The 26,407-nt window shown below is 49.7% G+C and overlaps 2 protein-coding genes across 3 annotated transcripts in view; one reads left to right on the top strand and one right to left on the bottom strand.

Annotated features, from left to right (window-relative positions):
* The window catches only part of Adgrd1 (adhesion G protein-coupled receptor D1), a 111,073-nt gene extending 95,538 nt beyond the window's left edge, over positions 1 to 15,535 (bottom strand). Inside the window, exons 1-5 of one of the 2 annotated variants that reach the window (XM_032886900.1) lie at positions 15,470 to 15,535; positions 15,349 to 15,385; positions 4,398 to 4,481; positions 1,971 to 2,066; positions 1 to 22 (exon numbers count right to left, since the gene is read on the bottom strand). The exon at positions 1 to 22 is cut by the window's left edge and continues 101 nt beyond it. In XM_032886900.1, coding sequence (XP_032742791.1) covers positions 1 to 22; positions 1,971 to 2,066; positions 4,398 to 4,481; positions 15,349 to 15,385; positions 15,470 to 15,535 — 305 coding nt within the window. The remainder of the gene's footprint in view (positions 23 to 1,970; positions 2,067 to 4,397; positions 4,482 to 15,348; positions 15,386 to 15,469) is intronic. The other variant, XM_032886901.1, reaches the window with a different exon arrangement.
* A 9,834-nt stretch (positions 15,536 to 25,369) lies between these two features.
* On the top strand, positions 25,370 to 25,795 carry LOC116885465 (ATP synthase subunit f, mitochondrial). The gene has a single exon (XM_032886747.1). The coding sequence runs from the start codon at positions 25,394 to 25,396 to the stop codon at positions 25,658 to 25,660; it is 267 nt and encodes an 88-aa protein (XP_032742638.1). The 5' UTR covers positions 25,370 to 25,393; the 3' UTR covers positions 25,661 to 25,795.
* Positions 25,796 to 26,407: the final 612 nt, after the last annotated feature.

The raw sequence follows: 26,407 nt of genomic DNA on the forward strand, positions 1-26,407 counted from the left end.
TTCACCTTCCCTTCCATGATATCTAAGAGAGGAAAAGGACATGTGAGCTCCCCTGTTGCCACTGAAAGACTAAAGACACATATCAGACTTACAAGCAACTTACAAATGGGTGCCCAGCGTTATCTCTCCTCATAATGCATTTATAATGTCACGGTATTCCCTGATAGTAATCCCGCTCACTAGTACTTAATTATTGATATTGAGGATGTGAATGATTCATAGGTTTAAGTGTTAGGGAATAAATTACTACCTTCTATTAATGTCAGGTCCGCATAACCTATGTTTTAATGACACAATATCGTAACAGACATGTTTGCCAACTGTTGAACCCTGAACGCCACTCACACTCCTGCCGTTAGAGTCCCTCCCACTCGGCCTCACTCTGAGCCTTCTGAGTGGAACACACTCACTGGTTAAGTGTGAGGGCACTGTAGCAACCCTATCCTTCCCAGGTACTCACTGAAGCATTCCGGGGTCTCCATGTGGACAGCCTAAGCTTTAGAGCCATGTCCAGACCCGGGAGGAACCACAGCGCCATTTTAAAAGTCCCAGAAGGACCTACCAACAGTAATCCCGGAGAGCCTCAAACCTGGGTCTCCAGCACAGTTCATTCAACTATCATGCTTTGTCTGTCATGTGCTGTGTGCTTTACAGACAGATGAGTGAAGATTGTAAAAAAAAAACATTGGTGGGGGGCTCTTGCTATGCACCAGAATGAACAAGAACAAACACTGCTACAACCTGTGTAGGAACAGGGAGGCGACAGTGTATGTCCTTCTGGATCCTGGCCAAGTATACGTTCAGGATCTGGAGACTTTGCTCACACGTACCACTGGCTAGCTACAACACTCCCTGTCATGTGGCCCTTTCCCCCGAGGGCCCCAGTGTTGAAACTTTCTGGTTCTACTTATCCCATCGGTTGCCATGAGAGAGCTATATCTCACTTCGCTAAATGGATAACTAGCCACAAGATAATTGAGTCAGATTGCCCAGGCCCCAAAACCAGACTGCTTGCTTAGTAAAATCATTTAGAAATGCCAAACAGCCCACAGTGGAGAGAGAAATCAGGTGCCGGGCTAAGAAAAGATAGGGAAAGGCGGGTGCAATTCCAACAGGCTTTCTACACCCATTGAATGCTCCCCTCCCCTCCCCTCGGCTCTGAGCTCAAGGGAATTACAGGCTCTGGGTGCCTAACTGACAATCATGTGACTGGAGTGGGTGTGTCTTTCAGAACGCAGCTGCGGAAATGCTGATGGGATATTTACGGGACCAGTTTTTGGATGCGTGTTTTACTCCGGGTTTTCATGAGCTGGGCGTGGTTACTGCCCTCCACCCCACCCCGCTCCACGACACAGTGTTAAAAAAAAAAAAATCCAATTTCTGCAGAGCACGGTGGTGTGCACCTGGGGAGGCAAGAGGAGCGGGGACTTTAAGTTCATCCTTAGCTGCATAGAGAATTCGAGGCAAGCCTGGGCTAAACGTACCTTGTCTCCAAAAAGAGGGGGAAAAAATCCATTTTCAATGTTTAGAAATGATCTGGGCAGTGTTTGTTTTTGCTTCTGAGATCAAGCGACTGATTCAAAGGAGCCTGACAGGGGTTGGGGATTTAGCTCAGGGGTAAAGCGCTGGCGTAGCGGGCGCGAGCCCCTGGGTTCAGCCCCCGGCTGCGGGGGGGGGGGGGGGGGACCAAAGGAGCCTGACAATGTGGAAGAGCCTCCACCCATCCCAGACATGGATATCAGGAAGGCTGAGTGGCTTTTCCCAACGCCCTGTCTCTCTCTCTCTCTCTCTCTCTCTCTCTCTCTCTCTCTCTCTCTCTCTCTCTCTCTCTCTCTCTCGATTTCCACTGCTTGTACCTGGCCACCCATTCCTTTACCAGCCAAGGGAGCAGGTCCCACGGAACCAGACTAGACGAGCTCTTAAACAGTCACTGGGATCCAAATTTGATAGGACCAAGTCCCGGTGCTCACCTACGGTTGCAGACAAGTTGGAGTAGGCAGAGTCATTGGTAAAGACAAAGGTAGCATTGTGGGAGAGAGGCACAGTGAGGTTGAGGGTTCGCAGCGCTGGGTGAAAGGACAAAAGAGAGGACAACACATGAGTGACGTGAGACACGTGAGCGGAAACAGCACATCTCTCACCACGGCATACAGATGAAAGGCTCCTCCTGGCCCTCTGGCCCTCCCCACGCTCCCCGTATGTTTCTCCGGGAGAATCGATAGCCAGTTCCAATGGCCACCGAGTTGGGTCACGGCTGACCACGGCCAGAGTCTAGTAAATAACGCTCTCATTTGCTGGCTCCCACTCCCAGGCAGATGCTTCGTTGAGAGATGTAGAGGTGAAGTCAGCCATGGAGACACAGGGGGGGAATGTGGTTGTGATGTGAAGGAGAGAGAAACGCTGTGGAAAACGGTTGCGTGAGATGGCAGTGGACGAGACAACAGAGGGTTCAGGCCACAGACAAAAGGGCTGCACATCCAGGAGGTGGCATCCAGAGCCATCCAGCTGTCCCCAACCTTGAGAGGTGCTGAGAGATCCCAGCCTGTCTCTGCATCCTGGGGAGCTGCTCTCATGATGACCCACCTGTTCAGCAACACAGACCACAGAGGAGGCTCCAACAGGAAGCCACAGTGCCAGCGCCACATTGCACAGGGTGGGGTTAGGCGTGGAGCCATTGAAGATTTCAACACAAATCAACACACTCAGTCCCTGCCTCGTGTCGTGGGACTTCAGAACACCCTAAGCTTCTCACTTAATCAGCAACAGTGAGCTCATATGGGGAAAGGGGATGAAACACCTGGAACGGAGGTCCTGAGGTCCCTAACAACGCTCTTCCACTTAATCAAGGGATTGCCTCTCAGAGGCTTCAGAATAAAGACTTCCGAAGGGGAAAAAATGATTTTGACAAAGGACAATGCTCTGTTTTCCCTAGAGCCAACATACCAGCTGGCACAGGGTACTGCCACCCTTACTAAAATAGAGTGGAGAAAATTCTTGGTTGCCACACAGGCTGCAGGGGCCACCAGCATCCTATCACATGGGAGGGCCCAGGAAGAATGGAGGAGCCTCTTAGTCAGAGCCCTTTGAAGAGGCCCCGCCCACAACTGGCTCCAAGCCCCTCAGCTGGTGCTCTAGAATGGAGGGTTTTGCTTTAATTTACTTTATATATATATTAAAATCTTTTAAAAATATACCCTTCTCTATCGCATGTGTGCCCATGCATGCATGTTCATACGACACAGCTTGTATCTAGAGGTCAGTGGACGACTTGAGGAAAATGTATTTCCTCCTCCCATTGTGTGGGTCCTGGAGATTGGACTGTGGTTGTCAGACTTGGGAACAAGTACCTTTATCCACGGAACCATACCGCCAGCTCTTTTTTTATTTTCCAAAATGGGGCTTGTGTATGCCTTGGGGGACGCATGTCACCGTAGGAGGATAACCTGTAGGATCCGTTTCTTTTACCTCGTAGGTCCCCAGGATTGAACTCAAGTCATGAAACTTGGCAGCAAGCACCTTTGTTCACTGAACTATCTTACTAGGTTCTGGGCTCCAAAGTTTTAAGGAGATACCTTAGAAGCTTCTGCTGAGGTTTCCGTGAGGAAGCTGACAGGGAGCTGGGGTGGGCAACATGGCCACCAGCAGTGTTTTGAATGCCTTGCACCGGGATCTGTGTATCTACAGAACAATGGCAGTGTGTGTGTGTGTGGTCAGTGTGTCTCTGTGTGTCTGTCCGTGTGTGTGTCCACATTTGACATTCTTAAGAGCAACACCTATATAAAAATTAAGTGGAAACCTCCAAAACTCATCCTGAATTGGTACTCTTTAATAAGGAGTTCTTCGTGGACGGGATATGCTCCTAACTGTCCCAGGTTTCTCCAGTTTCATCATTTAAGTTCAGCGAGACAGAGAGCCTGACGCCTCCTGTGGACCTAACACCAGGCAGATCGTCTTAGGCTGGTGTGTGGTTAGGTGGTTGGTAGACAGGGGACACCTTGCTCAGTGACCTTAAAGCAAAAGAGTGTGTCGAAGTTCGTCCTGATTCATAGCACCGACCTCACACCAGCTTGCTGTGGCAAACCAGCTCTGTGCACCCACAGACACTCACCCAGACTCACACCATAGCAAGAGGTTCCACATCATTAAGGTTTAGGAAACCCTGCCCCTTCTGTCATAATGTAGAAAGTCTCATTAAAAAAAAAAAGCACTTAGCAGTGACCATCAGTGAACAAGAGTGCTCGCCCATCTCCATCACCCCAGTTCCAACGTGTCCTGGGGTACCTAGAGAGTCCCTCTCTCCAGGCTCCCCGGCCCCAGCCTAGGGGCTATCCCTGAAGGCGGTATCATCACCCTCAGGTTCCACGCCCACGCCTGCAGGCATTCCGTCTCCTGTCTACCTCCAGTTGTATCCTGAAGCTCCCGGATCCCCTCCACATTTTCCAGCGGCCAGTAATGAGAAGCAGAGGCTAAGACCTCAAACCCTGCAGAGAAAGGATGGAAAAGTTTACATCACAATTAGGGAGGCAGGAACGAAAAGATTGGAGCTGTCACCCCAGCACCTGAAAACTAAAAAGGAGTGAAATTGTCATGATGCCCATGGACCTGGCCGAAAGGCATTAGGAAAATTCAATAGACACTCCCCGTTAAACAAAAACCAGCACTTTAAAATAGAAATCGATGGCTAGTTTCTTAATTGTATGGGACAGGACAAATAGGGAGAGACGCCTCCTAACTCAGGAAAACAAAAGCCCAGCGTCTTTAGGTACAAGGCAGCTGCCCATTAGTGGAGGGGAAAGATAGAAATACCTATTATCTGGATGCTTCTTGGATTGGCTTCAGAGAAAACATCCGATATAATTGGGCCGCAGAATGAAACAAGGTTTCAAATGACTTTACAAGAGGTAGGTGCTAACCGCAATGCCTCTCCAGGCATCACAGAGGTGCTTGACAAACACTCCCCTGTGTCTTCTAACAGGAGCCCCGCAAGATAGCATATCCTTCCCTGATTTGTAAAGCAGAGAAGTGAAATTCCTGCTGGAGGGCTGGGGATGTGGCTCAGTTGGCAAATTGACGGGTATGTCTAAGTAGTTATCCTACCACCCAGACCCACCCAGACCCACCCAGACCCACCCAAAACCAGGTGTGGTAGTAAATGCTTGGAAAATTAGGGTGGTGATCCCAGTGTGGGGTAGGCAGAGAAGGGATCTTGAGAGCTCATAGACCAGACGATTAGGCCAAACATGAGAGAATAAAGGAGACACCCAAAGTCCTCCAAAGTCCGTGCACGCATGCGCACACATACATATACACACACCCCCCACACTCCCCAATACATAAACATAAAAATAAAATTTAAACAAGAATAGCCATAGCCAAGAAGAAACAAGAGGACCTGGGGGGTCAAGAAGGGGAGGGGACCAAAGATGCTGCTCAGCTGTACAGCTGAAGGCTGCAGAGGTCTTGAGGGGAGCTGGGGACAAGCGGGGAGGTTGCAGTGAGAGGCGTTGGGTACCACGCATATGGGCAGACGTTCAGTAGGAGAAGGGGCCACAGGTGGCTCCACTGCATATAGAAAATGGGCTTATGATAAAAGTGGCATTCTAAATCAAAGATTTGTTCACCACAGGTATCGAAGTCATTGGGCGTCTGGGGAGAAATAAGTTCCTACATCACTGGTAGGTTCAGACGGATCAAAATGAGTGTAACACAAAAGCTGCGCTAGAAGCGGGTGGGATGGTGTTGGGAATTGGTTCTAATGCTTTTGTCTTAATTGCACTCCCAAAAGCCAAGCTTCCAGACCGTGCCCCCTGACTGGTTTCTATTGGTAATAAAGAATTGAGGTACAGCCAATGGCTGGGCAGAGAGAGATAGAGGCGGGACTTTTAGATTGCGCAGCCAATGGACTGAGGGCAAGAGGGAGGAGAGGAGAATCAGATTTAAGAGCTGCAGGGAGAAACCATCAAGCAATGTAGGTGGAAAAATGAATGTAGCCCTATTGGGGGGTGGGGGGCTGGGGGCGTGTGGTTCTCATGAAGGTAACAGGGGAGCAAAAATAAATATAGACTTAGAAGGTATTAAGCCAGGAACACTGGAGGGGAGTGCATAGCAGGACAGGGGAGCTTTAGAAGTGACCAGCTAGTCAAGGCACATCAAAATTAATTGGTCTATGTGTGAGTCTTTATTCGAGAATCCAGAGAGCACTGGGGCAGGTGCTGCATGAGCACTGCCTACACCGGAGCCAAAGCGGCTTAACCAATTCACTGCTACAGTATGGTACACAGCTTTCCTCTCCGTTTGGGAGGCAGAGGCAGGGGGATCTCTGTGTTTGAAGCCAGCCTGGGCTACATAGCGAGACCCTATCTTAACAACAACAAAATAAAATAAAATAAAATAAAATGGTGATGCCTGGTGTGGTAGCACATGCCTTTAATTCCAGCCCTTGGGTGGTAGAGGCAGGTGGATCTCTGTAAATTCCAGGCCAGCCTGGTCTATAGAGAGAGTTTCAGGACATCCAGGGATACACACAGAGAAATCCCGTCTCAAAAATCAACAGGGACAAGGGTGAGCCATATGCAGTGGCCTGTGCCTTGTGCCTGTATGTAATGAAGGTTTAGGGAACACTCTTTGCCGTTCTACAATAACGTTTTGAAGTGAGCATCAAGTGCGCCCTCATCTCCACCACTCCGACACGTCCTTCCCTCCCTCTCGGGAGGTGGAAGGATTAGAAGTTCAGAGCCAGCCTCCAGGATATAATGAGTTCGAGGTCAACCTGAGCCGCACAAGACCCTGGTTCAAATAGATAGATAGAGGAATAGAAGTGTTCTGAGGTTTTTACATTTAGCTAATTTTCTAATAAATTAGCTAATTTTTCTAGCAAACTTCTATATAGGAAACAGAACCATACTGTGAGGCAGCATCCACACAGTATATCTATGACAGAAACCTGTTGGTTTCTGTTTTTAGATGTATTCAATTTACTGCATTAATAAACTTCTCGTGGGATAGGTGTATGGGTCAGTGGAAGAGTATCCACATAAAATGCATGAGGATCTGGCTTCAGTGCTTAGACAGCAGAGAAAGGAGAGAAGGACAGAAGGAAGGAAGCGAGGAAGGAAGGGAAGGAGGGAGGAAGGAAAGGGAAAGAGGGAGGAAAGAGGGAGGAAGGAAGGAAGGAGAAAAAGAGAAATGTTATCAAGGAAACCTACAGAAAGCTTAGACATAGTAAGAGTCAAAGGCAAAGAAATGCATTGTTTTTAGTCATAGAGCACCTCACTCTCCCAACCTTGCACATGATCCCCAGCTTGTAAAGACTATGGTGGACAGTCTGCCAGACTTCCCCTGTTGGAATGGCAACCAAGAGGCCACATGTGTGAGGCCAGTCAGTCCTGCAGAGGTTCAGAGGGAGTCCATACCCGTTCAGCCTCTCTAAAAGGACTATTTGGCTAAGTCTCTGCTGAGGTTAAGGGCACTTTCTCTCTGATGAAGTTAAGTCCTCTCCTAGGAATTTATCCTTCATGAGGGTTCTCAAATGTTTGATCAAAGACCTGTATACAAAAGAAGTTGTCGTGGAATGTTCCCACAGGATCAAACGGCGGGATGCTCATCCGCGGAGAGAGTTGGCTAGATCATCAGAGCGTGTGTGAAGTGAGCTGGGGTGCGGCTGAAGCAGTCGAGAAGAGTGGTGTGCACGGGTTGACGGAGCAGTGTTTAAAACAGCTGTGTCCGGAGTTTTCTGGTAGAAGGCTTGCCTAGGGTGCGAAAAGCCCTGGGCTCAATGCCCAGCAACACACACACACACACACACACACACACACACACACACACACACACACACACACCTGTGGTTTTGTTTGTTGACAATGGGTATGCTTGCTTATTAGTCCAAGCTGGCCTCAGATCTGTCATCCTCCTGTCCCTACCTCTCAAGGACTAGAATTAGGGATGTGTGCAGCTATAATAGGCTTACAGTGTTCTTTAATTGGTATCATTGGGGAAAAGCAGCAACAATAAAAAAACACACACACACCAGGTTGACAAGATAGGTCGGCAGGTAAGAGAGCTTTCTAGACAAGCCTGATGATCTAAGTCCAATCCCCAGATCCCACAGCAGAAGGAGAAAATTGACTCTAAGACACACACACACACACACACACACACACACACACACACACACACACACACCTTTAATCTTAGCCTCGGGAGGCAGCAGCAAATGAATCTCTGAGTTTGAGGCCAGCTTGATCTAAATAGTGAGTCCCAGGACAGCCAGGGCTGTGTAGAGAGACCCTGTCTCAGAAGGAGGAGGAGGAGGAGGGGAGGGAGGGGGAGGAAGAAGGGGAGGAGGAGAGAGGGGGGGAGGAAGGGGAGGAGGAGGGAGGAGGAGGGGGAGGAAAAGGAGGAGAAGAGGAGGAGGAGGAGGAGGGAGGAGGAGGAGGAGGAGGAGGGGAGGAGGAGGAGGGGAGGAAGATGGATGGAAGGAGGACAAAACAAGAGAAGACAAAAGAAGAGTCCTATTGCCGTTACATCCTGTTCTCCCACCCTCTGACATGCTTTCCTTGACAAAACACTGTGAGGTTCCACCTTCAAAAATCACAGTGGCCCCAGGCATAGTCTCGGGTCAGCGATCACATTACAATCCAGGATGACAGCTAAAGTACTCCACCTTACTGAGCACCAAATACCTCATCTCTCGAAGTTCAGCTCGCTGGCACCGTTTGCCAGGTTGTGTCTTAATTACTTTACACGCTGCTGGGATAAAACGCCTGGACAGAAGCAATTAATTCCAGGAAGGGTTTCTCCTGGCTTACTTTGGGGCTGAAGTTCATCACGGTGGGGTCTGAGGCAGCTGTTAACCGTTTGTCCAGAGTCAGAAAGCAGCGAGAAGTGAAGCCTGGTTCTCTGCTCACTTTCCTCTTTTCAGTGAGCCTAGGATTCCCAGTCCAGAGGATGGTACTGCCCATGATTCCTGTTCCAGTTACCTCTATTGTCTTGACACAGCCCAGCATCATCTGAGAGAAAAGCCTCGGTTGACTGATTTGTCTAGAGCAGATCGGGCATGTCTGTGGGAGAGCGTCTTAACGGCTAATTGATATGGGGGAGCCTGGCTCACTGCAGACCGCAACATATACTCGCTATAGAGGAAGAGCTTGTGCCAAAGAACAAGCCAGGGACCAGAGTCCTCTGCAGTTTCTGCTTTTATCCCTGCTTGATTTCCGGCTGGCTTCCCTCAGTGATGGACTGTGAACTGGAAATGTAAACCAGATAAACCCTTTCTTCCCTTGTATTGCTTTTTGGTGGGAGTGTTTTATTGGGACGATGGAGATCCAACCGTGACCGTGAGTTTCCCTACCCCAATTAACCTCATCTAGATAACTCTCCACTTGCATGCCCGGAGGCCTGCCTCCCGGCGGATTCTGAATCCTGTCAAGTTGGCGATATTAATCTTCACAGTTTCCTCGGGTCCCTTTCGTGTTCCCACACAACTCCCGAATGCAAGTGAAGAACAGAAAAAGTCCTCCACCATAAAGAAACTAACTAAGGCCTAACTGACACTCGCAGGCAGGAAGCAGTGTCGGGCAGTCTCCGGCTGTGAGAGGCCGGAACTTGGAAAGGCAAAAATCCAAAGTCTTCATTTTCAACCTCTAATATTTTTATTTTTTTGCCCCTAGAACTGAGAATATCCAGTTTTAAAATCCCTCCTAAGCTTTTTATCCAATTCATGTCGGAAAAAGTCGGAAGCGGCAAGAACATCTATTAAACAAAGAACAGCTGTTGGGTCTTCAGAATCCACCTCTGCCAAGGTAAGTCACGAGGACACAGTGACCCTTCTACCATTTCTAATGAACAGGGCTACAGCTACGTCTGGGCAGAAAGGCTAGCTGGGGAAGCTATGGAGTCCCCTCCCAAAACAACAAGCCCATGCGAAGAAGATGGGACAAGACACTTGAGCTTCGTCAATACAGTCGCCATGATGTTGGCCTGAACCTCCAGACAGGACGAAGTCCCTGCGCTGTTCCCAGTGTCCTCTCACTATAGGAATCTGTCTGCACACAGAAGTCAGGGCTACTCCGTGGGGAAGCAGTGTGGGCTCTCGGGCGAGTTCCGAGAAGGAAGATTCCAGGTGCCTAACAAGCCAGGTGGCTGGACGGGAGAGCCAGCACAGAGACCGGATCAATCTACACAGTGTTGGAGCAGGAAGTGCAAGCAAGCAGTGGCAACCAGCTTCTCGGGCCCCCAGAACAGACTAGTGTCATCCTGTGTGAAGGTTCCCCGGGAATCACCAGGTCTCCCAATTTCCCGTTTGATAAAGTGAAGCGTTTAATGTTCTTCAAAGACACTTCTCTTTGCATTCCAGACAACCACCACTAGCCCAAACGCAAAGAGCAAATGGCCCTGGGGTGCCTGGTCCCAGTTGCTATAGCTGAGATACAACTCCTTACACTTCGGGCTCAGGGAACGTCTCAGAAGAGAAACAGGAAATCTTCTAGAGTCAGAGCACCAAGAAATCTGACATGAGGTCTCCTAGCAATGACCAGGAAGCCTCAGCCATGATTTCTCAACAGCATGGCTGTACAAGCAAGACCTGAACAAGGCCCAACAGCAATGGACACACCAACATGGAAGGGGAAATCTCACAGGGCCCCCATCCCTAGACAAAGGACCACAGGCATCTAAGGAATGCTGAGAGACGGGTAATTATTCCTTCCCAGAGATGGCCTCCCTTGGTGGACCAGGCTGACTATGAACTCAAAATCTCCTGCCTCCGCCTCTGCCTCTGAGCGCCGATGTGATAAGCATTCACCATTCTGCTGATTCAGGTGTCCCACTTTTGAAAGATAAGTCAGAAATACAGATGTTTTCGATTCGATTTGGAAATTCCCCCAAGTACTGATATTGCCAAATTAGGGGGTTTTTTTGTTTTTAATTAAATTCGTGCGGTGTTAATAAGAAGGGCTAGACTCAGCCCACAGGTCCCTAAACACCCTGCAGGGTGGGATGACCCATGTCACTCAAAGTTTCGTAAGAGCAAGACAGCCCCGTTCTTCTGTGCGGGTGGGGAATGACAATCGAGGACTGTTCTCCAGTCACAAAGGTGACAAACCCGTTACAGTCCTGGGGCTTTCTCAGGCTCCCACAGGGATGCCAGTCACATGACTTCAGGGACAGGAAACAATGCATGGGGCAGGCAGAGAGAAGAGAAGGACAGTGACAAAGGAAGAAGAGAGGAAGGGCAGGAGAGACAGATGGAGGGGGGGTGAGAAAGCAGATGGGAGGGGAGGGGTAGGGGGGAAGGTTTTAGTCGACGTCACAGTTAGAAGCCAGTTCTTTGGGGTTCATTGTTTCGTGTGTATTTAATGTCCCATCAACCCTGTATCAAGCCCGTTTGAGGAGAGAGGGGGAGGAAGAGAGATGAGCACTGCCATTCAAGGCCTCCATATCTCTAATCCGTCTCTCCTCTTCCCAGCCTAGTTCCTCTGTGGTCAGCGGCCTCCCTTAGGGAATGCTCCTTTGGACTCTGCTAACAGGACACCAAAAGCCTGTAGGGACCAGGGGACGGGGAGTTAGTCCCTCCCTGCCATCTAACCTCAAAGCTCATGTCCCTGAAGGATGTTGCCTGCCTGCTGCCCCTGCTGTCTGGAATACCGTTTGCCATGTTTTTTCATAGCCGCCTCTTTCTAATCTGGTCTCTGTTCCCCTTACGGAAGTTTCCTGACTCCAAGTCCTCATCCTGGTGACCTGGTGACCAGCCACTGTGTGTCAACCTGATCATTGGAGGTGATCGGGGAGGAGAGAGGGTCCATCTCTTCTGTGTCCTGTGTCTACTGAGTCAAATTACAACCCTTCTGTGTGCATGCGCGCCTGTGTGTGTGTGTGTGTGTGCGCGCGCGTGCACGCGCGTGAAATTCAGGTTTTTGCATTCGCAGACTCCCATTTTAAATGTTAGTAATTAAAAGCATAACTATATAGGTAGAATGAATGGTAGAGTATAAGAACAACTAAACGGGATATAATTAAACATAAACATAGAATGACCACAGAATGTAATTATACACATAAAGTCTATTTATAAATCTAGCATCCTCCAGAAGAATCTCTACTTGCTCTATTTCCATGTATTTGATACGGAACAAACATTGGAGGTTTTTTTTTTCCTTCTTTTTTAAAATCCATTATGGGGGCTGAAGAGATGGCCCAGCAGTTAAAGCACTACCTGTTCTTGCATAAGGACCTGGGTTCGATTCCCAGCAACCCACCCGGCAGTTCACAACTACCTATAACTGCAGTCCCAGGGGATCTGATGCCCTCTTCTGACTTCTGCAGGATCCAGGTGAACAGATACATGAGTAGGCAAACACAACACACACACACACACACACACAGCTTTTTTTTTCTGAGCTGAGGACCGAACCCAGGGCTTTGTGCTTGCTAGGCCAGCGCTCTACCACTGAGCTAAATCCTCAACCCCCAAAGCTTTCTTTTAAAAACTCCATTGTGAACACACATTCTATTTGGCTGGCCCTCCAAAGATAGAGAATGGCATTCCTGGTGTGGCCCGGTGGGGTTACAGAAGTCCTTCATAAGCTGCCATGGAAATAACACCTGAATTATAGCGACTGCCATTGCCTGCTTTGCATGCTGGGTAGTGCCTTGAAGCCTGCTGGACTGGAGTCAGCAGTCCTGATGGCCTGGAAGGAAGCTAGGTAACGACACAGCTTGCTATTTTCCCCAAGTTTCCAGTGCCTCGTTACAAACATCATCTATAAAAGGGCATGTTTATAAACTTTTACAAAGTGGCCTGCAATCTTGGCGAACGCCATTTATGGGTTTGGTTCTACCAACCCTGGAGCTTCCTAGGTCGTCCTGGGGGAGCAGAAGGCTGTGAGTCGGGCCCTGAGCTGTGAGAGGGTCTCAGATAAGTGTGGGGGTCAATCTCCTCCCTGGATCCCCGCCACACAGCTTCCACTCCTGGCTTCCCCATCAAGTGGGAACTTGGTAAATGGTCTCTAAGGTCCCTTGCAACTGCAGCTACTATAATTCTGCTGCGGTGACAGCCCACGATCGCAGTCACAGGGAAACTGGGAAGGTGTCAGCATGCCAAAGGGCCTCACACCATTTCGAGACTTCGAAAACAGAGAGTGCACTTAAGGCATACATACAAGAACCCAGGAGCCATCTGGTGACCTGGGTTCACCTAAACATAGTTGGCTGAAAATGCAGGTGACCTCGGCCCAGGACTTTCCTTTCTTTTCACAGACAGGACGTGGAAGATGGTTGGTGACTGTTTTCTGAGCTCTGCCTCGTGCAGAAGGCACAGGGTCGGAGCCAGAATGAGGCAATATAAGCGCTTAACAGCTCTATCAGGGCCTCCCACACCCCATCCATGTGCTTGCTGGTGACCCCTAGGTGTCAGTTCCCCTAAATCCCTCCAGATGGTGTCATCTCATTCCTGTGAGCTTGAACCAACCACTCCAGCTAAAGGCTTCTTGCTGGCTGGCAGGTGACACAGGTGAGTGTGGGCAGGTGACATTAGGGGGAGACACCAGGGGGTTGGCTCTATGTTTTTCTTAAGCCCCTTTAGGCAACCCAAGTCCACTCACGTCCTTGTCGAATGACAACCCACCCTGACTCCCACTCTCCATGTCTGGACAGTCCCTTGGCTCATATATCAACTCTGTGCCCGTCTGGAGCTCTCGTGGTGGGGATGGGGAGGTAGGAGTGGGAGTGGAAGGGGCCTGGCAGAGATCAGGTTTTCCTAAAGTCCCCATTGGGGGTTTCTCCTCCACAGGAGGAGAAATCCAACATGGCCTTGCAGAGAAGGCTAAATATTATAGAAAGCAAGTGTAGCCAAAAATCCAAAATGTAAGAAAGGTTGGGGGAGGCAGTGAGGAAGTGGGGTGGAGAGGATAAAACAAACAAGGAACAGAAATAGAAGGGAGGAAGGAGGGGAAAGGAAAAGAAAAGGTGAGGGGGAGACAGGAGAGGAGGAGGCAGGGGGAGGACAAAGGAAGTACTAAGGATGGGATGGGGATTGGGACCTAAAGGAAGCCCCTCTGGATAGCCGTCCTAGATAACAGGACACTGAGAGGCACCTAGACTCCCTGGCCTGGCCTTTGGACATCCTTAGGTTACATCTTCACCTTCTTTTTCTGTGGTGCACGTAAGCTGACCGGGCTGAATGGCTGCTAGTGCTCTATTAAGGATGCTGGACCAGAAGACACTTGGCTCAGCCCGGCATCAGGTCAGGAGTGAGCGGTCCGTACAGAACGAAGCGGAACCCGCACCACTGGCATTTATAGAGTCCAGAACGCTAGCTCGCGTGTGGGAGTGCGGTGTGTACACATATAAATATGTGCAGACACGTATGGTTGTGCGCATATGTGTGGAAACTAAGTCAAAGGCCGAATTCTAGAAAACGCCCCTAGAGCCTTCTTCTCTCGAACCGGCAACACACACGGTTCCAGGTCTGTCTGACCAACGACGACGCCCTTTGGTATGGGCAGCCCCCAGTCTCAGCAGGGAGGGAGAACTTTCCCTCACACAGCTTCCGGGAACCTTCTCCAGATCCATACCCTCTCTGTGGCCCTTCACCTTGTTCATCATGTTGGCTCGTGAGCCCCAACGGGGCAGGACTCCCATTTAGAGGCAACTGATCGGTTCTGCTGGGAATCCCAATCTCCCTGAGCTCTGAGTCACCGGCTTCCTTACTCTGACCCACCAGGCTTTTCCAGAAATGGGCTAGACGTTCTTACCCTCGCCTCTGAACCTTCAGTAATAACCTCATTCCCGGAGAACCTGCCACCAGCAGGCAGGAAGCCCCTTCCCACCCATCCCCCCTGTAGAGTGGCACCCCTCTTATCTATAACAGGGCTGGGATCCATCCTTCCAGCAAGTGTCCCCCTCCTGCTTCTAAAAAAGGGAGTCACAACAGCCAAAGGCAAATGTCCCAATGGCGACCCGCCCCTTCACCCCCTCCGTGCATGTTCAGCGCAAGTGGCGAGTGCCACTTGGTGGTATCCAGGACACTCAGGAGGGCAGCTCCCAGCGGTGATGCTGGAGGCACCAGGGAGAAGAGGCACAAGGGTGACATTGAAAGAGTAACTCTATTCTGAAGAGCCTGTCTCCTTAACGAGAAGACCACACCTGACCTGGGGCAAGAGGCAGCTGGGACAGAGACCAGCAGCCTGAAGACAATGGTCACACCAGGGCTGTCGTCTCAAAAGGACAGAGTGTATTTTCTAGGGACGAGGATCCCATCAAGGGGTTAAACAAGTAATTTCTGGTGTACCCCCACAAAGGCAAGGAGAAAAGCGAACAGCGTGGGGAAGGGAGACGGGGGGAGGGGCTTACCTGGATGCTCCTGGGCTCTGGGCTGCGTACCACACACCTGCAAGGAAAGATCACAGGATGAGTGCCAGGACATTCTCCCGAAGATGCGTATCCCAGCTGCTTTGGCGGCCTAGGGCATTACCTGGAAGCCACAGAAGGACCAGAATAGCCAGACCCAGTGGCAAGACAGCGCTGGAAGCTCCTTCATGGTGGGAACCAGGCAGTGGGATTCCCCCACAGCCTGCGGGGAACTTCTCTACCTCCTGCCTCCTGGGGACAAGGACATCTTCATCACAGGTTTCTGGCCACAAAGTCCCCTAAAGTCTGTGATGTACAGTGCCTGAGAGCAGTTGGGATGATTGTCCTCTCTGAAGTGGAGTCTTCAGGGACCTGAAGGCTAGATGCAGTGCTGGGATGGGTAAGCACTCCTTCTCAGCTCCACCAGAGTTCCCAAGCCTCTGGCTGTTGCCGGGCAGGCCAGGACCTCTGGGTGCCTGTGGGCTCAAAAGTCTGTGTCCTGGTCCTGGGACTGGTGGGTACTTGTCTCCCGTCTCAAGTCTCAAGTCAGAGCTCAGAGCCCAGAGCTCAGCCCGTAGCTTGGAGCTTGGTGATGTGTGTGCTGCCTCCCTCCGCAGCTGAGCTCCGCCACACCTCGTTGGCCCAGAGTCCAGCCCGTGGCTTTGGGTGGAGAGCCAGAGTGATGTCAGCGGGCCTCAAACTTTGTTCTCCTCTATTTATATCCGTCCCACTCTGGCCTTTCCTGGGTCCTAACACTAGTCTGTTAGGAACAATTAAGTCCTTCCCAGGGCTTTCCCATCAAAAGGTGGCCAGACTGGCTTAGGGCTATATGTTTGTGCCAGAGAGTATATGTGTGTAAGTGTGGGAGAGGTTGTGAGGGTGAGACTGTGTGCGAGTGCAGTGATGAAAGTGTAAGTGTGTGGGGTGAGAAAGTGTGTGTGTGTGTGTGTGTGTGTGTGTGTACACGCGCGCGCGCACGTGTGTGCAAGTATATGTGTGGGTATAGGGGGTGCAAGCAGGTGTAGGTATTGAAGGATAATGAGCACTGGGAGTGTATGGGAAGTGAAACTAGTGAGAAGGATGGGGAGGAAGCAGAGGGGTGTGACAGTGTGTGAGGGTGTGAGCAAGTGTGTGAGGGTGTGAGCAAGTGTGTGAGGGTGTGAGCAAGTGTGTGAGGGTGTGAGCAAGTGTGTGTGAGGGTGTGACAGTGTGTGAGGGTGTGAGCAAGTGTGTGAGGGTGTGAGCAAGTGTGTGAGGGTGTGAGCAAGTGTGTGAGGGTGTGACAGTGTGTGAGGGTGTGAGCAAGTGTGTGAGGGTGAGAGCAAGTGTGAGGCTGTGAGCAAGTGTGCAAGGCTGTGAGCAAGTGTGTGAGGGTACAAGTGTGGAGAGATGTGGGTGTCAGGAGTGTGGATGGATTGTGGGTGAGTGTGGGCCTACATATATTAAGATATCTTCTGCTCTGTGCCTTCATGGTTGCCATGTACTTGTGAGTGTGGATGTGCACAAGTGTGTGTGTATATGGGTGTGGTCCTGTAGAAATGGGGGGATGAGAATGTATGCATGTGATGTGTGTATATATGTAATGTGTGTACATATGTGATGTGTGTACACATGTGATGTGTGTATGCCTGTGAAGTATGTATGCATGTGAAGTGTGCATGCATGTGATGTGTGTATGCCTGTGATGTGTGCATACTCTTTGGATGTATATGAGTGTGTCCATGTAAGGCATGTGGGTGCATGTGGGTATGAGTGTAGAGGAGTGTGGCTTGTGAGCAGGTGTGAGGGCACACATAATACGTGTCTATTCTCAGTAGCATCCTCAAAGTCTCGTAAGTGCAAGGGGGGCAGTGAGTTAAAAAGCACGCACTGTTCCTGCAGAGGACCTGAGTTCCGTTCCCATCACTCACATCAGGCAGCTCATAACTGATTCCAGGAGATCCAACACCCCCTCTGGCCTACCCATGCACCTATACACATAAACTCATGCAGCCTCGCACACATACACATAAAGAAAACTGAGAAATCTTTAAGACAGGTGTAGGTACTTTGTGACCGGGTGTGACTCAGTACCACTGTGCACACGTATGTATTGTGGGCTCATTCCCATCGGCACCCTCAAAATCCCTATCAATATCAGTAAGCACAGGTGTGGATCGCACTGGGAGCTCCGCTGAGATCTGGGTCTTGTTCAAGCATGGGAAAACACAGGAAAGGAAAAGAAGGAAGGAAAAGAAGGAAGGGAAGGGAAGGGAAGGGAAGGGAAGGGAAGGGAAGGGAAGGGAAGGGAAGGGAAGGGAAGGGAAGGGAAAGACCGGGGTTGGGGATTTAGCTCAGTGGTTAGAGCACTTGCCTAGGAAGTGCAAGGCCCTGGGTTCGGTCCCCAGCTCCGAAAAAAAGAACCAAAAAAAAAAAAAAAAAGAAGGAAAGACCACATGAACCTATCCAGAGTTGACCATGCTCTCTCTTTAACCCACCTTCCAGAAGGGCACCCCTGATCTTTGACACCATCCTTAATCGGACCACCCCCACTTAGAACCCAACCAAGTCAGACTTCCCGTTAACTGTGCCTCAATTTAGCAGAAGTCAAGACTTGATCCACCTTGCTCCAAATGTTCAAACATGCATGCATGCATACACGCACGCACGCACTCACATAAGCACCCACCCAATTGCCCTTCCCACAAAGTATATCCAGTAGCAACCCCAAGGCACAAAACTCCCTCACTCCCAGCTCTCCCCACTTGCGTGCTCGTGGGCAGGGCTGTCTCCCCACTGAGATTCTCTTCTGCAGACTGGAGGGTAGCACTGAGTGTCCAGGAGATAGAGACTAACATATAAGGCCCTTAATGCAGGGCTTGGAAGAGAGGTACCACATTCAATAAATGTTCCGATTACTACGATAAAGTGGAAAATAACACCCAATAAACTTGCCTATCATTATCATCTCAATAGCCCTGACTTTAAATGGGAATTAAGAGTCCTGAGTCCAGCACGCTTCCTAAAGAGGATGGGGAAAGGGTTTCCAGCTCCTGGATGGGGGAGGGGAAAGGGACGTCAAAACGCAAGGTGACTGCAGTAACTCTTGCCCGCTCTGACAACTTCTCTTATTATCTGGTCACCTCACTAAGGAAGGTTCCAGATGGTTCTATAGATAGCCCTCCTCCCAGAGCCAGAGAAACTGGACTCTGACCTGCAGGCTGTTTGTAATAATGACCTTTAGCTTGGTGCCTAGGTGCTGTTCGGGGGAAAAGGGGATTTATAACTTTCTTCTCGGTTCAAGTCTTCTCCTCCCTTCCCTAGAAGGACGTGGAGGGAGGGGCCTCAGCCCCATCCGAACCCAAAAGATTAAACAGATCGCTGAGTACAGGCCTTTTTGTTTCCAAAGTTGAGAATAAAACCAGGAGTTTCTTTTAGTATAAATTTGTCCTTGGATAAAGGGAGACACTAGATTCAATGACAACTGCAAAAAGTAGATAAAGAATAGATTTAGCAGGACCATCTGCCGGGCTCGAGAGCCTAGCTACGAGGTCCCAGCCCATGGAGTGCTCACAGTACTTCTGCACCCTTCACAGGCTGGAGTAGCAGGCCACCACCATCTTCCATGCTCCCTCAACACTGGCTTTGAAATCTCAACTGTGGAGAACTGTATAAAGCTAAGGTGGCGAATAAAAGTTGGGCTATTGTCTGAGACGGTAACACACAGCTTTATTCCCAGCACCTAAGAGGAAGATACAGGCTGGTCTCTAGGAGTTGGAGGCCAGCATGGTCTATATAGAGTTCTAGGTGAACCAGGACAATGTAGTTGAGATTTGGCCTCAAAGCGGGAGGGGGTGGAATGGGTGTTATCAGCTGCAGTTCTCCGTGGGAGGGGACAGCTCTACCCCAATTGACTGATCCATGAACTTCAGTTCAGACTGTTGGGTGATGTCTCGATCTATGTACACACCATGGAAAGAGGCAATCAAGCTAATAAATTCATTCATCTGTCACTAGGTCATTTTCTATCATGATTCTTTGATGGAAATTGGGAAGGACGTGTCATGTTATTTCTATTGCACTTGGTGGGGGTTGGGGGGAGGGACAGTAGATGACAACCTGTAAGAACCAGTTCTCGGGGTTGGGGATTTAGCTCAGTGGTAGAGTGCTTGCCTAGCAAGCGCAAGGCCCTGGGTTCGGTCCCCAGCTCCGGAAAAAAAGAAAAGAAAAAAAAAAAAAGAATCAGTTCTCTCTTTCTACCATGTGAATCCCAGAGATGAAATTCGGGTCATCAGGCTTGGTGGCAAGCCCCTCTACCCACTGAGCTGTCTCACTGACCAACACGTTATTTACTACTAAAAGAGTGCAGTTCATAGATGTCAAAAGATCCCTCCCCTCGTCTCCTGAGCCTTTGTACCCAGGACCAGCATGTCCCTTCCCAGACTTGCCACCTCTGGCCTCTGCTCGTTGTGTCATTTCTATGGAATTGACTTCCTGGTTCACCCTATGTAAGCAATCACCCCTCGCCTGTCTGTTATTTGCTTTATTCACTTAACATCATTTTGGAGATGGATCTGGGGGTGACACGTGGGCCTGCCATCCAATAGCCGAGTCCTTTTGTGAGCCTCACTCCGTCACTCCCTCAGGTGGCTCCCAGGTGTCACCCTGACAGGAGGTGGCTTTCAGCCCTTGCCTGCTGCCTGTCTCTGGTGGACATTAATCACCACCTGAGACACATTTTTATCTCCAGCATTCATTTCTGTAACCGTCATGCTCTCCTAGCTGACATGAGCATTCAGCAGAGAGCTGTGCTTACTCTGGGACAGGGCCAAGTATCTGACATCCAATATTCAAACAGTACCTTCTGAATGAATGCATGCCCAGTTAACTTAAGGGATGTGTGGGGAAATGTTGTAGTTTAGCAAAAAAAAAAAAAAAAAAATTTCATCGGATTTTATCGAGCGGATGTTAATTAAATATTCAAAATGGGCCTTAAGCTTTGATGGGGTTCTACTCTGTAAATGTTTATAGGATTGGTGCAAATGGGGACTCGCTGGTGGCAAGAGGTGAGTGAATTACTCGGGGGTCTGCCTGAGCAGGACAGAGCGTATCCTGCAGGGGTCAGCCTGGGATGCCAAGGAACTCAGCAGAGAAGTTTCTTTGCTGAGCTTTTTATCCCAAAGTGGACCATCTACCCCCTGTCACATGCCTTTCATCAGCTGTCCCAGCTGTGTGGGACAACTAGCTTGTGTGTTTCCTCACACACACTCCCTGCAGATGGACAGATAGAACAACAACATACAATGGTTGCATGCCACACACAGGCAGGAATAGACAGACCAAAAGGATTGGAGGGGTGGAGTCTAGAAGGACTGAGGGGTGGAGTCTAGGAGGACTGAGGGGTGGAGTCTAGGAGGATTGAGGGGTGGAGTCTAGGAGGATTGAAGGGTGGAATCTAGGACTGAGGGGTGGAGTCTAGGAGGATTGAGGGGTGGAGTCTAGGAGGACTGAGGGGTGGAGTCTAGAAGGACTGAGGGGTGGAGTCTAGAAGGACTGAGGGGTGGAGTCTAGGAGTCTAGGAGGATTGAAGGGTGGAGTCTAGAAGGACTGAGGGGTGGAGTCTAGAAGGACTGAGGGGTGGAGTCTAGGAGGATTGAAGGGGGGAGTCTAGGAGGACTGAGGGGTGGAGTCTAGAAGGGTTGAAGGGGGAGTCTAGAAGGACTGAGGGGTGGAGTGAAGAGGGGAGTCTTTCTCTTGGTGGCTAAGAGAGGGACAAATATATATATATATATGCATATATATATATATTCTTCTGTGGAATATATAGAACTATGGAATACACTAAGTTCAGGACAAACATACAATCATACAATCCTGAGAAACAATGCTTGAATTGTATGTGTATGCACACACACACACACACACACACACACACACACACACACACACCACAGAGACAGACAGACAGAAGATAGACACAGAGACATCCTCACACAGCTGAGGGTGGAGTCTAGGAGGCTTTCAGGGTCAGGATGTAGGGGTGGAGCTCAGATGAAGGGGGGAGTCTAGGAGGACTTGTCTAGGACAGGACAGGACCATTAGAAGGTGTCATCCTGCAGGCAACCTCCTAGAAGGACTGGGTGGATAAAGGACTCACTGGACCTGTAATGATTAGCCCTGAGTGGATGAAGAAGGACTTGATTGGGTTTAGGAGGATCACCTAGGAGGACTGACGTTTGAAGGGGGAGTCTGACTATGGGGACATTCAGAGAGGTGCCTCTAAGTTGAAGACTCACCCTGAATGTGGGCAGCCCTATCCCGTAGGCTGGAGCTCCAGACCAAATAAAAGAAAGGGGGCTAAGGAGCCAGTTGTGCACTAGAATGTATTGCTCTCTGCCTCGTGACTGCAGCTAGAGTGCAGTGCTCCGTTTCCCTGCTGCCACAGCTTGGCACCATACCTTCACTCCCGTGAATTTTCTCAAGCTGTAAGCCAAAACCCTTCGTTTCTTGGGTTGTTTGTGTCGACCATTTTGTCACAGCAGTGTGTGAGCGCTCTCAGAAAGCGCTGTCCACTGGCTTGTGGACAGTAAGACCTGGGCAGAAGTTTCTGAGGAAAGGACCGCCAATGGTACTCATCTTTGCTCTTTTAGAGCCTTCAGACTGGTCCATTCCCTGGCTCGAAGGTGGAGGCTGTAAGCAAATACAGAGCAGCGTTCTGCAGGTTTGATGATGGTGGAGGCTCTCCCTCTCAGAATGGAGGAAACCATAGAGATCCCAGCAAGAGAAGTCCAACCCACGTCCAAAGTCTTCTTGGCTCTTCTTGACCCCACTATGAGAGGGGAGGAGAAGGAATACCCTGTCAGTCAAGGTCAGTCACTAAGAGACAGGAGGGGCGGGAACACCCACCCTGTCAGTCAAGGTCAGTCACTAAGAGACAGGAGGGGCGGGAACACCCACCCTGTCAGTCAAGGTCAGTCACTAAGAGACAGGAGGGGCGGGAACACCCACCCTGTCAGTCAAGGTCAGTCAGACAGATAGGACTTGAGCAGTGGCTCGGAGCTAACATGGGGAGGGGTGAGAGGACACGGAGAATTCAGCAGAGACCCCCTAAGAGTTTGACAAGGAACACAGACTGTCCTCCAAAGCTATATATGAGGTGTTTGTCTCACTCTCAGTCTTTTCCAAGGACTTCAGCAGATGCCCATGAGGAAGGTTGTCTATGAGCAGGTGACAGAAAAGATGACAGGAGGGGTTGGGGATTTAGCTCAGTGGTAGAGCGCTTGCCTAGGAAGCGCAAGGCCCTGGGTTCGTCCCCAGCTCCGAGAAAAAGAAAAAAAAAAAAAAAAAGATGACAGGAGAGCTTTGCAGGAGACCAAGAAAGGCGGGATACAGGACTCAGAGCATCCGGGCTCTATTTCTGACAAAAAAAGGCAGGGTGGCCGTAAAAAAAAACATACCAATGGCACAGGGGCACAGGGACACTGAGGTAGCGTTCACACTGTACTCACCACCAGCCCCATGGGAGGCAGCATACTGGAGCTAGAGCAAGAACTCGGGGAGATGAGGGTATATAGGGGTTCTGGGGAGTCTGGACACTGGAAGTGCAGCAAGACACACGGAGAGGAGCTGGAGGGCCAGCAGTCCTATCCCAGGCCAGAGGAGTATGGAGCAGAGGAATGTGGTGCCTGCAGTGTTAGGGGTCTCCATAACAATGGAGTCAGACTCAGAACAATACCCATTTGGCTAGACGAATTTAATGTGTATGCGAGAGAATGCGTGGGCGCACACAGATACACATGTGCAGACTCTAATGGTCCAGCAGGAACTCAACCCACATTCAAATACTGCTTATCACATTTCACATTCTGCCCAGCTGCCCAGAACCATTCTAATATTATGACACAAAGGCAAAAAAAAAAAAATGAAAAAAAAAAAACACGGGGGGGGGGGGGGGGCACTGCCCAGGCGGGAGGGACTCTTGCCAAAGCAACCCAAGGCCCTGGGTCCGGCCCCCCCTAAAAAAAAAAACAAAAAAAAAAAAAAAAAAAAAAAAGAAACAAGACAATCAAAACCGAGAGATAGGAAACAGCGAGGGATGGACATGGAGACACTAAACACTGACAAAACTCACTGCCTGGCCGCAGTTCTGCAGATGTGGTGACAATGCCAAGGACCACGTGAAGTGCCGGCCTCCAAACTGAGTGACCCTCAGAGCTCATGGAGGACTTAGAAGTCCAGCAAGGGTAAGGTCATGACCTTGACAGAGGTCCTTTAAAATCAACCAAAGCAGAGCACAAAAGGAAAGGGAGTCTCTTAAAACAGCATGAGAGAGCAGGGGGACAATTCCAATCCTCTAATGGGGGCAGAATTGAAATTCTAGAACTGAGGGGAAAAAAGACCAAAGGATGCTGGGAGACGTGAGGAGAGAGAATAAAGGAAGGAAATGAAAGACGGTCAGCCAGGCTCGGGGAGCTACAGACAAGGTAAATATGAGAGAAAGAGACAGAGACCGAGACAGAGAGAGATGGAGAGACAGAGAGAGATGGAGAGACAGAGAGAGAGATGGAGAGGCAGAGAGAGAGATGGAGAGACAGAGAGAGGCAGAGACAGAGAAAGATGGACAGGCAGAGAGACAGAGGAAGAGACAGAGAGACTGCAACAGAGACAGAGAGATAGACAGACATAGAACAGACAGGCAGAGAGACAGAGAGACACAAGAACAGAGAGAGACAGAAACAGAGACAGATAAATGTCATGGAGGCAGCAAGAAGAAATGTATACATAGTATACAGAAGGAAGACACTGAGAAACATTGTCCAAAATCAGAGCAATTAAAGGAAAACAGTGAAATAACCAACCTAGGGCTGAGAGGGTAGCACAATGGTCAAGCCCTTGCCTAGTACAAGCAAGTCCCTGGATTCCATTTCCATACCCAAAAAGGAAAAGAAGAGGAAGGGAGGAGAGAGGAAGGAAGCAGGGAAGAAGGGAAGAGAGAAGGGAAGGGAACAGAAGGGGGAAAGGATGTATATTTTAAAAGAAAATAAGTGAAATGCCTTTCAGAACGGCGGTCCCTAGGATGGGGAGAAGGCGAGCCTGAGGTGTACACCGCATTTCTTCAGCTGATGAATTGCTCTGAAGGTAGGAGAGGACGCCGATGATGGCTTAATACTGTGACTAGCCTGCAAGCCCTGGATCTTACACCTTAAAATAGTGGATTTTATTGTATGTGAATTATGCCTCCATAAAGCAGAAAGAGAAATAAACACCTCAAACAGAAACGGAAAGAATTCAGTAGCAGGAGACGAGCACAGGAACAAATGCAACCTGCTCTCTTTATCGGAATCATGGGCTACCAGACAGAAACTCCATCTGTGCCAGGAAAGGAAATTGTTTAAACCCCAGTAAGTGGGAAAGAACTCCTTTCCACGTTTGTTGTTGTTTGGTTTGTTTGTTTGGATGGTTTGGTTTTTTTACACTTAGTGGGCTGATTTTTTTGTTTTGTATTGCTTTTGTTGTTCTGGCTGTCCTGGACTCTCTATGTAGGCCAGGTTGGCCTCGAACTCAGAGATTCATCTGCCTCTGCCTTCCAAGTGCTGGAATTAAAGTTTTGGGCCACCACTGCCCAGCTTTTGAATGGGGTATTGTTATTGTTTGCTTTTGATTGTCTTCAACCAGAGCTCTAGTAGTCCAGGCTGATAACTCCCTATGTAGCCAAGGATGACCTTGAACGTCTCATTCTCCTGCTTCCACCTCCAGAGTGCTGGGATTGAAAGCATGTGCCAACCACACACCCAGGTTATTCCATGCTGGGGCTTGAACTTGGGTCTTTGTGCATTCTAGACGAGTGAGCGAGCGCTCGACCAACTGAACTCTGTTCCCAGCCCTTGTTTGACTGTCATAGAAAGAAACTGACTGGGTGAAGAAGGAAGGGTAGATTGCTGTGGGATGGTGCACATATCGAAAGATCCAGTGAACCGAGGTCTAATGTAAGGCAGTGGGGTAAGCAGGGGGCGCCCTTCCCAGCAGCCTTTGCGCGTGGCTGAATTTCTGTGGACACCAGGACTTCAAGATGGCGTCCATCATGCCATTGAAGGAGAAGAAGCTCATGGAGGTTAAACTTGGAGAGCTGCCGAGCTGGATATTGATGCGGGATTTCACCCCCAGTGGTATTGCAGGAGCCTTTCGGAGAGGCTATGACCGGTATTACAACAAGTACATCAACGTTCGGAAAGGCAGCATCTCAGGGATTAACATGGTGCTGGCAGCCTACGTGGTTTTCAGCTACTGCATTTCTTACAAGGAACTCAAACATGAACGGCGACGCAAGTACCACTGAAGAGGGGTCACTGTGGAGAACACTGCATGGCTGAGCATAACCGCCTGGCCCGCTCCGATCTAGGAAGAATTCAACTGGGTGAACCTTCATACCCCAACCAAGAACTAGTGTCCAATAAAAGGTGACGGACTGGTTAAAAAAAAAAAAAAGACAGTGGGGGAAGAGGGTTGGACAGTGGTGAGGGGTTTGTCTGTGTCCTGTCTTTGGAACGTGACTTGGGAGTAATTAGAAAGATGCCTTTGGTGGCTGAGAGAAGCATATGACAGGTCTTAGGACAGCCACCGGAGGGACAGACAGTTAGAGATAATAAGTCAGTAATGTCAAGTTACAAACTCTGAACTAATCCAAGAACAGATGGGAGAAAAGGCTGAAGGAGGAGAGAGCAAAAGACAGATGGGACGGGAGAGAACTGGCAAAGGGCAGGTTTTTACCCCAGCCGTAGCGGGAGTGAGAGGAAAAGACAGATTCTCAGAGTGGAGAAGACCGAAGTGTTGAGCATCTGGGAGAAATATGTAAGTATAAACCTGGAGGAAGGTTTCAGGAAGAGGGCGAGAAAGGACACACCACACAAACACTTAACCGGAGGACTGTTTAGAGGGGTGGGGTCTGATTCTACTGAAGAGATGGCTCAGAGGTTAAGAACTGCACCCGAAGAGGACCAGAGTCTGGTTCTCAGCACCCAGACCAGGAGGTGTAGAGAGAGTTGCCTGTAACTTCATCTCCAGGGGATCACACACACACACACGC

The sequence above is a fragment of the Rattus rattus genome, chromosome 16, assembly GCF_011064425.1.
Source record: "Rattus rattus isolate New Zealand chromosome 16, Rrattus_CSIRO_v1, whole genome shotgun sequence".
In the NCBI taxonomy this organism is placed as follows: Eukaryota; Metazoa; Chordata; class Mammalia; order Rodentia; family Muridae; genus Rattus; species Rattus rattus.

What these genes read in the sequence shown, in the direction of transcription:
- LOC116885465 (XM_032886747.1), top strand. Translation starts at nt 25,394, where the DNA reads ATGGCGTCCATCATGCCATTGAAGGAGAAGAAGCTCATGGAGGTTAAA.